This window comes from Necator americanus, chromosome II, assembly GCF_031761385.1.
Source record: "Necator americanus strain Aroian chromosome II, whole genome shotgun sequence".
Taxonomy (NCBI): domain Eukaryota; kingdom Metazoa; phylum Nematoda; class Chromadorea; order Rhabditida; family Ancylostomatidae; genus Necator; species Necator americanus.
The window spans coordinates 39,318,829-39,335,004 of NC_087372.1; the positions used below are offsets into that span (position 1 = coordinate 39,318,829).

A 16,176-nucleotide genomic window follows, 5' to 3' on the forward strand; every position below is an offset into this window, starting at 1 on the left:
ATTGGAAAAATAATACGTTGGGTCTTTGCATATCTTTTTTTCCTACTTTTAAAAGAAAAAATGTAAATTTTTTTGTTAGTACGAATCAAAGATCAACTTTGTGATTACAATGATTATCAGCATTAACATGTATCCATTTAATGGAAAAGTCTGAATGCTCCCATTCCAGAAGAAGAGGGGCTAAGAAGTCGATGAGTACGTTTTTGAGGTCACCGAGGTCTTTGAGGTTTTTTTTTCTCGCGCAGTTGCTGGTTCCGGGGCACGGAACAGATAATAGTTGGTTGAGACAAGGTCTGGGGTGTAGGGAGGAAAGGAAACTGTTATCCAGCCTAGGGTCCCCAGAAATTGTCGACACCTTTGCCTTGTGAGACATTCGAGGTGTTTTGGACGCTTCTGGCGCACGATCGATCAGTTTCTGGATGGGAGATTGGTCAACTTCTGGAGTTGCTTCACGTAGAGAATGGCGTTGAATCGCTGATTACCCTTCAGCAGCTCCCAGAATGGAAAAAATCAAAAGTGACAGAAAAAAAGATATGCAAAGACAAAAATGCTTGATGGCAAAATGACATTTCGAAGTAATATAGATAGACTACAAGGCGATAAATTACCTGCAAGACTCGTAAAAGAATGTAAGTGATAATTTTAGTAAAAAGTTAGGAAAAAAACAATGAAAACAAAGGGAAAATAGAAAGATCTCAGTACGAGCAAATAAAATACGTTTGAAACAAACATTTACTTGGAGTATGTTCACACTCTTAAAGGCATCACCCCACAAATCTGAGGTGGTACGGATTTCAGGTGCAATATTCGTATACGAGATCATAGATTGTGGAGAGAAGGGTAATTCCGTCTATTTCTTCCTAATTGCCGTAAAAAATGGCCCGGAAGGTACGGCTATCGAGCGTTCCGGCGCGCTATTTTCTATAACGAATCCGACTGGAGCGCGCCAGCAGCGTGCACGCGCCGCGTCGCACCATCGGGCCGTTTTTTACGGCGATTAGGAAAAAATGGACGGAATCATCCCTTTCTCCATAATCTACTATCCCGTCTAAGAACACTCCATCTGAAATCCGTACCACCTCAGATTTGTGGGGTGATGCCTTGAAGAAGGCAACCAGATTCACGAAATCTTTAAATTATGTTAAACAATCTAGGACGACTTTGATTTCAATAGGGAAAAATCTGTCAGAACCTCGATCGAAAAAAGTCACAAATTTCTATCCAACCCTTCTAGAAGTCCATTGACCTCTCAGGTATTACGATTCATGTGAGAAGAACGAGGAAATGTGCTCTTCGTAATAAATTCCACAAAAAAATGCCGGAAATCCCTCAAATCAAATGTCAAATCCTTACAACTGCTGCAGAATTGTTGTCTTATGTGCATCTATTTGAGAAAAATCAGGAACATTGTAACTAAAAACATATTTATTCGTTGAGAAAGCTAGAGATCACGCATAAAACCGAACAATATTACCCGCAATCGGCAATGTGTACGCAATGTATAAATAGAAAAGAATAGAAAAGATAACTACTAGTAGAGCTATAGAAAAAAAAACCCAATCGCGTGAGTTGAGCATTAATGACATATTCAATCAATACACATAACAACTACATTCACTACTCGTGTTGTCATATAATTTAGACAACAAAAAAGGAACGCGAAGAGCGGTTAAACTAAATTAATAAAATTAACTACACTTGACGAGGCTAAATATAATTAGATTCATATGATAGTAATTATTTCTCTCTCATTATTCATCAACAAATTAAGTAATGAAAAACAATTGCGATCTATTCAATTCCGCTAGGGGGGAGGGGAAAAAATAGCACCTAAACACGAATACTCGCCTCCACCAGCAATGAGCGGGGATTATTCGGATACGGTTGTAGTACTGAGAAGTCGAGTGTCGATAAGCGGTTGTGAGATGACCATTTGTGGTAGGTATGGGACATCCGACTGTGTGACTTTTTGATGTGATGGTCCAGAAATGCTCAACTTCACTATGTAAACTGCCTGAATGATGAGCATCAGCGGAAAAAATTACAATTTACTGAGCGTTTTGTTTCTTTTTTTCAGATGAAAAGAAAATCTTACAACGTCTCAACTGTTAGCAGCATGTTTTCCTTTCTGGGGTTCTTTTGTAGTGTATTTAATCAATTTTCAAAAGATAAAATCAAAAACTAGAGAAATTTTCTAGCATCTGGGCGTTCTACTCAAAATTTTCCTAGACGGACCTGTTGGAAAAAAGTGAAATCAAAAAAGTACATATACGGAGAGAGATGAGAACTTCTAAAATGAATTGGAAGCTTTTCTTGTTTATTAGAGTTTTCCATATGTCAGGTTAATGGAATAAAGGATATCTATCCTTCCAAGGGACATTAATCATGTAATAATTCATTATTAATGTAATAACTTAATAAATTCTTAAGAAAAGCCAACCTGAAGAGTCACAACGATCAGTAAGATGATGCATAAGATCCATGGTAGGAAATGAATTGTACAAAAATCCGATGCAGTCTAAATCCAACAACTAAGAAAGAAAAATATGGGGAAAGAAGAGAAAAAAAGAAAAAAAAAACTCGGAAGAAATCCCTACCACTGGTTCATGCGCTGACTCCGGTTCCGGTTCTACAGCTGGTATCGCATCACCACAATCGCCTTTTTCTTTCTAGACAGAAAAAAAATTATTAAAAGGAAAAAGGTCTATTCAAGAGTCATTCTAGAGAATAATTCTCTTAAAAATCTATTCCGGTGAGTTTTATGGATTTTCTGCTGTTTTCTCTTCTACTTTTACCATTCTGTAAATTTAAATTTAAAAAAAAAATAATATAATAATAATAATAATAATAATAACAATAATAATAATAAAAATAATAATAAACTCACAATAGTGGTGCGATAGCAGCACAGCATATCGGCAGTGACGTTCGCCACCGGTCGCACTTTGTCGCGTTCAGCCTCAGTCCAGTCACAAGTAATTACTGCAAAGTAATGATGACACAACTCTGTCACAATTTCGAATAAACGGTAATGCTTACCAGTTCCGCATTCTTTCAACTTCAGGTGTTCTGGTGCGCATAATGGCATCGAATTTTCCGGAATTCCAAGATAATCTGTGCACTGATTCTTACAGTATACAGTCCGAATCACATCACTGTAGCAGTAGTTGGCAGCGAAGGTTAAGAATATAATGATAGTTTTCATCTGGAATTATAGGCTTTTAAAAACTAAAATAGGTAGGATTTTTAACATCGATCGAATCAAATCCAGCGAATCGAAGAAGAAGGTTTGAGGGATGGTATCAGATGAACGAAAGTGAATTCCAGAGCCTTTGTGGAAATCAAAAGAGTTAAATGGTAGCAGATTGAAAAGAAAGTCCCAGTTTTATTTCTGGAAATCATTACCACACTATCAATACAGCAGAAAAGTTGAGAACATAAGATCTCTGCCGCATACCAGGACCTATTGGAAGAATTTTCCAAGAAAACTGTACATATGGAGAGAAATTTGACAAGATTAACCTGAATACCGAACCGGAATACCTAACAAAGAAAAAATTCCAAAACGAAAACGTTCGATTATTCGCTGTTTCAGCCGTGAAATTTTCACACAATCAGCACGGGATTCATTTCACATGCGTTTCACATGATCAGCGATGATTAGCGCTTCCTGTTTCCACGTACATATGTACGGAGGGAGCGTCTGGTTCACGGTTACTTTGAAGAGGTGGCGCTGAGTGTAAGAAATCGTTACTGTTCTTCATAGAACAGTTACAGGAACGCTGGATTTGGCCGGAATTCAACTTCAACGTCGATAAGGATACGTTTTTTTTCTTCTCTTCTGTTCATTGTACGATTTGAAAGGACATAATCTCAGTGAAGGAATGAATCCCCACTGAATCCTTGAATCCTTGTGGTGCTGAGGTAGTAATGTTTATTTACTTAGATACTTAGATGGAACGTTTTCAGTGAACGTACGGGCCCCAGCATCTTTTCCACTCTTCTCGTTCCCCAACCATCTTGTCATCCAAGATGTTCTCAAATTTCGTGAGTGACATTGACGAGGTTCTTAAGCCGAGGTCTCAGCTGGTCCATCCGTGCAGCGAACACGTCACTCCATCTCGTTGGTGGCCTCCCTCGAGGGTGTTTAGCATCCGTTGGGACCCACTCCAGCGTTCTCGTAGTCCATCTATCATCGATCCTTCTCATAATGTGCTTATGTCCCATCTACTATGCTTTGCTATCGATATGTACTCCCTGGATCGTGAAGACGGGACATTTCTCCTAAGTCGGAGCTGCGAAAAATGCCTACGTCTTCTGTGCGTCGGTTAAACTTCAGAAGACATCTCTGAAGGGCTCTATGGGCAGTAAGCACTACTTACATACTACTTACTACTACCCACAGTAAAATTTCTTAGCATTAAATTTTCCCAAATAAAACAAAAAGTGTGTGTGGACAACATCAAAGAGATTTTGTGACAGTTATCCGAACAAGGAGATCGCACCAAATCCCATACCTGGATCTTAGAGTTCGTAAATTGGTTCCACATTGCTAATGATGGACGGATAAGTACGTGGATATTGCTTTAGGATACTCGAGTGAGTTAATAAGTCAAACAAAAAACATACAATTAACATAAAACACCATCTCAACTGCATTTTTAAGAGTTAGCACTTCACTAATAGGAAATCTGATTTTAAAAATATTTAACAGATTTTATATCCAATTCTTTTCTCTAATCTAGAAAAATTGAACATCAATTGAATCGTGCAAGGTTTGAGCAGACGGGCTAGACCGACAAAAAACTTGGCCGTCTGTTCCACACGATTCAATTCAATTCTACAGTTCCAGGATTCAAACAAAGTCAGCTTTGGCATTGCATCAATTTTTTCCAGGTCATACTTGAAAAAATACAGAATTTTCCTCGAAACACAGAAGTAAGGCGTCGAAGGATGCTTAAAACCAGCATACAACGAACCTGACATAATGGGGGAATCCACGGGCAAAGCTAGAGATAGAGCTGTAGATTGCGGTAACAAGGGTGACTCCGCTCACCTCCCTCTAATCATCCTGAAAAACGGCGTGGGAACTGCATTAGTTCCTACGAGGTACGTTAGAACGCTCCTCTGTGCATACATTCTGGTCCCTTCAACAATCTTTTCATAGATTTCACTTGAACGGGGAGTCGAGGAGAACTCACCGGCTTTCGACCACTGCGCAGCGATGGATGCGGCGCGTGTGCAAAATTGGAGCGTTGCAACGGAAATCATCGTGGAAAATGGAGTTTTTCATGCCGTTTTTTTTCCTACGATCAGGGGGAGATGAGCGGAACCACCTCTGATCCCGGAATCTACGACCCCGCATCGAGTTTGTCCATTGGAAATCCATCACCCCACGTCAGAATCGTGGGGAGATGACTTTAAAAGGTACATATCCCTTCTCATAATTGTGTGACGCTTCACACGCCGTTTATTTCAGACAGCTAGACACCACGAATGTTTAAACAGTCTGCGAATCGTCATCGGACCCATGGAATTGATGATTAAACATTGATAAAAAGCATGAAATGGTGAGATACGTAATTAATTCCTACATTTTGAATAACCGCAACGAAAATTGTTGCTGAACCAAAATTCCTGACCAATTCCAGTTGCGGGAAAAAAATCTCTGGAAAACATTTCCTTTCACAAATCATCTAATCGTTCAATCAATTTTCTTTCCGCGAATCCGTCAGCGAATTAGGTTTAAGTACATCTATACACATTAAAAGTAGGGAAAATATCACTGCCTAAGGCAATTTATCCAGAATAAGCTACAGAGATTTCTCACATTCTGTAGCAGGAAATTGAGACACAAAGTTTTTTCTGTAGAAGAATGATAATAAATATACAAAAGTCAAAAAAGAACCAAAATAACAGTAAATATATATAAATTTCAAATAATAAGTTCGACTCTTGTATTCCATGTAGCCCTAGTAGAAAGTTCTGATGGTAATTATCCAGAAATTCAAAAAAAACGACTGCTTTTAAACGCAGCTCCATGATGATTGAAAGTACATATTTCAAATCAATTGATGATGACATTGCGCCAGAATTTTCTGGACACCATTATACAGGGAGTAGATTCGGTGGAGAAGAGCGGAAAGAATTTTCTGGAAATGAATGAGCTGTATGTATTGAGAAGTGCGAACAACTGAAAATTACAATGCAACCACCCACAGTGTCTTCTCTTTTGTTTTTTTTTGAGGAAAAAAAAGAAACAACTTCGGATTGCAATGACATGCAGACATGCAAGCATGGAACAAAAATGAAGAATGATATATGAAATATTATGAGTGGAGTAGAAGGGAATCCGGGGATTGAATCAAAAATGAGTCACCGTCCTGCATATATAATCATATAATCTATCGTAGCGCACAATTTTCATTCTCATCCCTCGAAAATTTCAAAATAAGGGACGAAGTTACTGCGTCTGTTTTTTTTAACATTTCGCAAAATTTGTGGAATATTTTTTCAAATTATACGGAAAATTGTCCTGATTGACTGAAGGAAGTCCCAAGTGTTTCTGGAAACTCTTAATGTGTGGACGAAGAACAAGAAGACGAAAAGGTCACTCCCGCAAAAATCCCTCCAATCGATGTTATTCTGGTTTGATCCCAATGACATCGGCAAATTTGATCTACACACTAACCCACTGTCTATCTCAAAACCAGAACATCGACATGTTATTTTTCCCTGGGGGCTGGGATTTGGAGGACTGTACGCCTGAGCGTTCAAATCCTCACACGGCTTCTGCTTAGTCGGGATCACCTTAAATGTAATCGCTTTGAGTGGGGTTCGAGTTTTTCTGGATCGGAACACACAAACCCGTGTATAAGGGCTTATGTAAATTCGGATTCGTTGAGTTTGCAGGAGAATGAAATCCAGTCAATGTTCGAAACTCTCGTGAGTTTTCAACTTGAACATTACACTTTGAGAAACATCTCCGCGTCAAACATTTGAACAGACATAGAATTTGATTTGTAAGAGGGAAAAGTGAAGAAATGATTTGTGAGGCAGAAGCGATTTGAGATCAGATACAGAAGCAGTGAAAAATGTAAAATTATGAGTAAAATATAATTGTATGGAGACAAGAAAACAAAATATGCTATAGAAAGGGAAACTACAAAATCAGTAGTGACGTGAGTGACGACCACGCCCATTCTTTGATGAGGAAGTAGCGGATGACGGGGAGGGGGCATGAAGCAAAACAAAAACAAGCTCACATCGTCTAACATTATATTCAGTCAAATAGGAATTGTGTACAGGATAAAAACTAACTGGAATTAAACTACTCTGTGACTTTTCCCAATACACCCGCCCTGGACGAGTCGTGTTTCTGTAGCGTGTAATTGCAGAGCGCTCGTCGTCACGAAAAACACGGAAGTAAGGCAGTAAGGGCGCGTCGATAATGCGGAAGTGAATTCGGACCGAAGCGAAGGACGGACGAGCGGCCTGGCGGGCGAATAGGCGGCTCGGACGAGATTACGTGTGTGATGCTGAGAATGCTGTTCACCACAATCAGTCACCGGATGAACTGTGAACCTCAAGACCTCGGGTAGTTCGAGAATCAAAAGTAAGGAGAGGATGAGGAGTGGAGGAGGGCTATGGGCCCCAAAAACTAAGACGGAGTTAAGTCTAAAAAACGAAAGAAACGCTTAGCTAATATGTACAGTACAGTAGTACAGTCTGTGAATAAGTAGAATGAGCAAACAGAAGAGAACGCCAGTTCAAATATTTCCGCGTTTTCATTCGCGAGAAGAGCTGAACATCAGATTTTTTCTTGGATGAGTATCCTCTGACGTAAACTGGTTAATCATTTCTAAATCTACTCTCTAGGATTGTAGTTGCAGATTTAAATGCATCTACCTTCATTAATTAATAAGAAGAGATTTCTTAGGATTCTTATCTGGGAGCTTTACAACTAAACTTGAATGTTGTAAAATTAAAGTTAAAATTAAACGATTAACACAGATGATTTGAATGTTTTTAAAAGAGAAAAAACTGTTAAACATCCCTAACTAAGAACTTATTTAACCGGTTAAAGGAATTCAAGAGAGAAACCAGTTTATATGATGATAGAAAAAAAAACAGGAACTCATTTGAGTCGCACCGGAACTTTGTGTATGGGGAAGCCGTCGACGAGTCTAAAAATATGAGGGACTCGACGGAGCTATTGGACGAAGACTCGGAGTTGTCGAGCTGAAAAACCTCTAAGAGAACGTTTCTTAACGTGCCGTGCAGACACGACGTTCCCGTGGGCAATCGGGATTTATAGGAGAGCCCGAGAAAAAAAAAGCCAGTAGAGCAGCAGCTGCACGACGAAGGCGGAAGTAAATCTATTTGAAGGCTGTGGGCGGTGCTCGGCGGCGGGCGACGCGCATACATCACGTTTCCGATAGCTAACTGATGACGCTGAGGCACAATTTTTGTCTTCCAGACATTCCAGATGAAATTGAGGATTAGGAGAAATTTGGTTATGGAAGAGTAACGATGAAAATATTATAGCGACCAATGTACGGACGTATGATGCATGGATAGGAAATGGAAGTGAAAAATCCGAGACTAGACTGAGGCAGACCGGAGAGGCCCGACAAACATACAGAATTGGTCGTTAAATAATTGATACAGTATAAAAAGTGGTATAGAATAAAATTCCCGAAGGTTACTTTTACTGCGCTGATTTCAAATGGTGTCCTGGCGGCGACGGTTGAGTATTGATTCATGGCGCTGTGTGGATGCAGGCGATGTAAATAAGAACGCGGAGGAAGCGAACAAGGAACTATGACAGACAAAAAAAAACAGAAGAAGAAGAAGAAGAATGATGCGGAAATAAATCCTGGAAAAATGCAACGTATAGTGGTGCGTGGTTTCCGTAGAAGGAGAACTTTTTATGGATATGATCATAAGGATTTGTTAAGGGCACGTGCACTACTGCAACCATCCATGTCCACTTGATCTTCCTTCCCGCTATTTGACCAGGAAGTTGTTTGCAATCGACCGGGGACCGTCAACCGTTATCATCCATATTCTTTCTGTGTATGCAGTTGCCAGCGCCATTCTCATCCATGATAGAATTGATAGATTTGATAGTCAGAAGAAATATTTATGTTTTTAATTGAGTTACTGATCCTGGTGCACAAAACTACCGATTGAAGCAGGAGTGGTGAACTGTTCTTTAACTTCAGGGGAAAAAAGTGAGGATCAGAATGAGTAGATGGAAATGTTATGGATGATCTTTGACCATATGGGGCAGCTTAAATTTTATTCATGGAATTCGCCTAAGTTCCTTGACAAAATTATAAATACTAGTAAATTATTAGCTAAAAAAATTCAGCGGGAACTCAACCGAAAAGTACACGAATCAGTAGAATCCAAGAGAAGCCATGGAAAACGGTCCAACAGCGGTCAATTATGGAGCTTCTATTCTTCTAAACTCCATATTTATCCAGTAAGAGGTGGCAGAGCCTACGCTGTTGAGGTTTACACAAAGAGGGCCGGTAAAACTCCTCACATCCTCTTCAAACCAATTGTAAATTAGCAGAAATTTGAGTTAAAATGTAGTTTTTAGGCAGCTATGGAAACAAGTCTGGAACAATCCATGTTCAGTCCAATTTTATAGTGAATAGCCAAAATTCAAGCCATACCTAAGCAATGACCGACATAAAATTCATTCCAATTTCGAAAAATGTGTAAGAAAAGGATTTAAAAAGATCTAAAACGAAGGTTTTATGATAATCAGCGGAATTCTTGGAAAAAAAAACTCGTTGTCCACCCGGTGATTGCTCGGAATTTATTCATGTGTTTAGCCTTGGGCTGTGATTTTTCAACATAATTACTACTGATTAATTAATTAATTACTCATAATTACTTTCAAGTTGAATGGGAATTTAACTCGAAATCTACGGAACTTTAGGGTTAAGGTACAACCAAGAGGGATGAATTTTCGTGGAAATTTTACGGAAAAACATGTGTCAGAGGGAAACGATCGAAATTCTAGACACACATTCCGGACCTTCCTCCTCTTCGAGTGGTTCTGAATTACCAAAAAGTGGGCGATTTGAAAACGTAAAGCCGTCGTAAAGTGAGGTGAGCGCCAAGATGTGATGGTGAATGAGGAATTTTGTCCAGAAACACACAGGAGAGTTCTTCAATTACACCCGGCTTCGAATTTGTAAGCGTGAAGTTTTTTGAAGTCCCTAATTAAAGCGTACAGTGGAAATTTGTGGCCAAGCGGTTTTGAACAGGGACAGGAAATGGTGGGAAAATGCGGAACTCGTCCACCGGACTCGGAAAGTCGATTGGCCTATAAAAACAGGAAGTGTCCTTGAGGTTTACCCTAATTTCTTCAACGATCATCCAATGGCCTATTTATTTCTACTTGGAAATATGTAGGAGTATTGTCGGTCTGCATTTGCGTACACATATATATGCTTGGAATATAATACTATTATTATTAATATTATTTTTATTTATTATATATGTATGCATTTAAGAACATAATAAATAAATAAATGACAAAATAAATAAGTAAATTAATAAATAAACGGAGCTGTCTCGGACTACTCAACTATGTCAGGAAAAAAAACACCATTTCCGCTAAGCTTTCAGTATTTAAGAAAACTGTTAATAATCCCTTAAGTTAATTCCTTAAGTAAGCAAGTAATTAGAGGTTTCTTCACTTGTAGTCAGTAACCTATGCATGTACTCATTGTTATTATTTTGCTGGTGTTATTTACTGTATGTTTTATTAATATTTTATTTTATATTATATTGTTATTTTATATTTGTACTATTTGTTCACTGCATTCTCCCGTTGTAAACACATGGATTGCCATGTAAAGAACAAATAAATAAATAAATAAGTAAATATGCAAATATATAAATAAATATATGCATGACTGGCCTCTATCCACACATGAAAATATGAAAGGACATTCAAAATCCATATTAAATGTCTGCGATGAACATGATCGAGGATTTCTTTCTGGGAAAAACCTTAGCAGCCTAATCTGGATCTATCCGTAATGAATGCTTTTTTTTGAGGAGAAGAAACGGATGTGATAGAAATTTGCGAAGCAATAAAGAACGAAAGTATTGCGGTGATGTTTTAAAGATTTTCACATTTTCACGCACATTTTCGTTCTAGTTTACGTCTGACAACAACATCTGAGAACTCAAAAGAGAAGTCTGCAATTTTTTTTCCAGAAAAAAAACATCTTCTAACGCAATTGCGACAAACGTTGAATGACAGGAAATATTACGGCTGCAAAGCGGCTGTAATATATTCATTTCCAGAGCGAAATTTTGTGTTCTCTGGTGTCACATCGGGACGACTCGGATCTTTTTGAATGTCCAGGAGTGTTCTCCTAGACATATGAGAGGCTACTTACGTTTGTCCTCATTCTCCTCATTCCCAACCAAGCAAAACATATATCTTTTTTAGGCACGTCATCTCCATTTGAATCCAGAAATTATGAATTCTTAAAGCATCACAGGTTTTCAATGCTCCACTACAAATTTATATTCACTTGAATAATTTCATTTTGAAATTTCTTAGGTCCCGTGTATTTTTTTGATAGATGACAGTTGATCTCATGTTAGAGTAGAACTTTCTCACTCTGCAAAAAGGGAACTAAAAGAGGGAAAGGCGAAAGTTAAGGAATAATCTGTTGCTATTTTTTTCACCCAAGCTTCTATGTAGAAAAAAAGGTTGACAAAATGTGCTTTATCATTTGATAGATAATTTTTAACTTCTATTTCTTTTTTTTTAAATTTCGTTCTTCAAAATTATATCGCTGCAATTTTCTAATTCTCTTTTCGCTCCATGTTCTCCTAGATCATTGAAATAGAGTGTCAAGTGACGAGAAGAAATATTTCTGAAATATTTTTGAACTAGATCGAATGTCATAAAAAGTGAAATTAATTAACTATGATTGTAAGTGTAATTTGTAAGTGTGAAGATGTAGGAATGCCTAAAAATGCCCACTGATGCTTTTCTTCGCGCCTAGAAAAAAAAAGAGAATTTTGACCATCAAGGATGGATTATAGACTAGCCGAGCGGTTGTAGTGGATTAGGGAAAGTTAATTTGTTGCCGATTTTTTTCGAGGAAGAAAAAAAAATATTATGAAAAGCATACTTTTTATAGCTTTTGATTCTTTTGTCGTGTCTAAAATTTTGCTTCAATCATTATTTTTTCTATTACTTCCCTCTTTTATTTCTCCGTATTTTTTTTGCTCTCTTAGACGTTTTCCTTTGCTCATTCGAGGAAAAAGCAAAGGGTGTCAAAAAAAGCGGCATTTTGTCTGATTGACACTGTAGTTTAATTATCTGAAAAAATAAGAATGGAAAAAATAAAAAAAATCACTATATTGAAGAATTTTTTCTAGTGCGTAGTACTACCAAAAAAATTCTTCAATATAGTGATTTTTTTATTTTATTATTTTCACGCCAGTACTTTTTTTGCTTGTGCACTTTTATGTTAGAAAAAAAGCAACCACGAGCTATCCATCAACCCAATATGAATAAAAATTAAATTTTATGTGATTTGTGTAAATGTATGGAGGAAAGGAAAGGTCTAGAAGAAAAAATAATCTGATATCTCATACCTCTATCAGACCCAAGAACTGCATGATTTCTATACTTGTACATTTTCAGTGAATAAAAGTTATAAAGAAAAATACATTCATAAAAAAATAATAAACTCGGTAGAACAACACATTTCTCACGGTTCTCAACTTACAACTTTCTATTTGCCTAATCACTTCCTCAATTCCTCGTTTTGTTTCATTGAACCACACGACGATAACAATTCCACCTATAGGAGCTGAAGCGAATAACAAGGAAGTGTTTTGTAATGAGCGAGTGGATTCCGCAAAAAAAAAAAATCTACCGAACCGCTCACTGAAAAACAGGGGGCTCACATGATAACATACATATTTGCACAGAGATATTTACGTATATCCAGGAAATTTCCATAGGAGCTTCCGACAAAGCCACCTTAACGACTACGATATTTCACGTATTATTTGTATTTTTTTTTTTGATTGCATACGTCAGCGCATGGGATAATAAATGGCAAATATCTACGCAAGAAAAAAAAAACGTCGACACATTTGGAAAGCAAACGGATTGGACAAACACGTAATATGCTATTCTGGTGAAGCTTTTTTTCCAGAAACAGAGAACGTTTACGGTATGTGCTGCATCACTTGACAAATAATTTTCCGCTCTTCAAAATTACATATATCGGTGTAATTTTCAAGTTCCTTTCTTTTTCGAATCTGTTGTGTTTGATCATTGAAACGTAGTGTTAATTCTGATGAACTGTCTGCCACTGATTGAATCAGGGGTTTGATCTACAGATTTGTAAAATTAGAGCTCCGTAAAGTATCTGGCGCTAGCCGATGTGTCTAGTCAGTGTTTTTATCCTCTCAAACAAGTCTGGTACCAATTTATCGACCCCAGAAGGATGAAAGGCTTGGTCGGCATTAGGGCGGACTCGAACCATCGATCGATCGTGTAGGCAGCGGAACCTCTAACCGATTGCGCTACACCCGCTCTAGGGCTTGGTAACCGGTAAATATGAGGGATTGATTGGAGCAATTGATGCTACTATACTCTATATCCTATTTTTTCTATTTTTTTTTTGAATTTTCCACTTCCACGCTCCTTTACGGATCTAGTAAACGGAAACCTGCTCGACTTATTTGAGTCACTCCATCACTTTTAAAGAGAATATGTAGATAGAAATAAACATGATAAATAAATAAAATAAAAAGTAAACGTTATGAAGAAACGCAAGAGACGGATGCTTTAAACTGTTCTTATGAATCATTCAGTGGTTTCACGCAGATTATTCATACTTTTATGGTGGATCTCTCTTCCTTCCAGAGAATCCTCGCAGATTATTCATATTAAAAAGCTGTTTTTCTTTTCTCTGAAAGAAATGATACTTATAATATAAACATATGAAGCAGCGTAAATAAATCTACAGAGCTTTCTTTAGGTCTTCACGTCTTTTTTTTTTCAAAAAAAAATTCTACAATATTCAGACGCTATCATTAGTTGTTGCCTTTTTTCCCTTCACACTTTTTGCCGAAATTTTTCTTCAACGTCTGCCTTTTCAGAGAGAATATTCACCAAGAAAAACCTCTAATTTGAATTGAAGTAAATAAATAATTAAATAAGTAAATAGAAGCAATTAAATTGAAGTAATGAATTAAATTAGGCTAAAGAGTTTATAAAAAATATAAAATAAAATAAGAATTTAAACATCTTTTATCAATATACCTCAGAAAAAATTTAATCCATGATTTTGTCAAAAATAGAATGTTAAGACGATAAAACATGGAATAAAATAAAAGAAAAGGTACGTTGTGGCTGTGTAAATATGTTGGGGGAAGTATTCGACATTTTGGAAACAGAAATAGGAACTTCTTCAGATCTTAAAAGAATTACGGATAAGATTGTGAAAGGTTAGATTAGAAAGAAAACTTTATGAGAGGTTCAGTTAGATGACAATAGAGTCTTTAAAGATCTAGCTGAGTTTTTTTTTTTGTTAAGCATTTAATTGCTTTCAGTGCTATAGAAAAAAGAGCAAACTTTGACGAGATCAATAAGATAATTTCCGTTTTTTTCACTGGAAGATGAGGTGTAATGTGAGTTAAACCATGAAACCTCGTCACTCACATAAAAATAAACATTTCAATTTAAAGTAACACCAAATTGACCACCTACTTTTTTGATGTTTTTATTCTGTGCCTACCTTAGAAGACAGGATGTTTGTAACGAGTTTGAGGCTAAAATAATTAATTTTCGCCAAGTTTTGAGTGGAAATGCAGCTTTGTTTGAGTAAATTCGCAGCAGATCAGTGAGTTTAAGAAGCTAATCCATGTTCAAGGATACTCAAAAGATGGATTTCTGTTGCTCTATTTAAAGAATTCGTAACTCAACTAGATCATACCTCATTCTATTTTATCCTCCTCTTATGCCAAAAGAGTAGGAAATAGGAAAAAACAATTAACTAAATTACCTAAGACGCTCACCTCTCATCCAGTAAATTTTCCTCTCTTTTATTCTTTTTTTAAATTAGAAATAATGCGGTAGTAACGTCCAATATTTACACGATCACGATGATAACAAACTTAAAACGGAAATCCAAATAAAAAAAAACGGAAATCCATATCTAACTATATGTTTAATTGTATTAAAGAAGTCCTATTCATTATTTATTTTTATTATTACTATTATTTTAGTTTTTATTTTTTCTCATTTTTTATTATTACTCGTTGAATGGCAAAAATTACGGTTGTTTGGGGAAACGAGACGATGAAGCAGCGTTGTGAAAAACAGCGATTTTCTGGAGTTTTAAGCAAGTGTAGGAGGCTAGGATGCTAGTGGGGGTTTCCATAAAGCGACCAACGTTTCTTAGCTGGTTTTTACAACGATTACACACGAAACCACTCACCTGTAATGTGCAACAACCCCCGCCCGGTTTAAGGATCAGATGTTATCCCGCTATATACCATTTTTTTTCTAACCTTACTCCGATAATTTTATGAATGTCCTAAAATGCTACAGGACTGCTTGAACAGTTCTTTGTTCAGCGACAGAAACAGCATAAATCGGTGTCGAAAGGAAGATTTACTGAATTTAACGACTGTAAAAATAAATACGATGCATAGCGTGTGGTTTACGATGGGTTAACATAGTTCCTGAAAAAAGTTGACCCGGAAAAGACGAAATATGTAGCAAATCACTCAAATTTTCAGACGGTTCAGACGAAGAAGAAGAGAAGAGAGAAAAAGCAGAAATCAACGTTACAAGACCGTTCTGATTCTTCACACAGTCTTCGGGAGATTATTTCTATTTTTAATATTTATTTTTATTTATTGTTTTATTTATTTTTCATTATTTATTTTTTTAATTCTTAATTTAACTGTGTACTACTTTTTAAGCAGAACCAAGATTGTTATTGATGTTTATTCTGGCTAACGTTTCGAAACGTTAACGAATTTAATTTTATTATTTTTTTGTTTTTAATACCTATGAAGTTGTAGCGTTATAGTTAAGTTATAATTATAGTTATATAGTTAATACCCAGTTTTTTTCCTGAATACCCCATTTTTTCTTTT

The 16,176-nt window shown here is 36.8% G+C and overlaps 1 protein-coding gene across 1 annotated transcript; it reads right to left on the reverse strand.

Moving 5' to 3' along the window:
* Window positions 1-1,870: 1,870 nt before the first annotated feature.
* RB195_020812 (uncharacterized protein) lies at window positions 1,871-3,205 on the reverse strand (the record flags this gene model as incomplete). The annotated part of the gene is made up of 5 exons (XM_064189291.1): window positions 1,871-2,014; window positions 2,441-2,518; window positions 2,598-2,669; window positions 2,888-2,982; window positions 3,040-3,205. 5 exons carry the CDS (start codon window positions 3,203-3,205, stop codon window positions 1,871-1,873), a joined length of 555 nt encoding a protein of 184 aa, XP_064045172.1.
* Window positions 3,206-16,176: the final 12,971 nt, after the last annotated feature.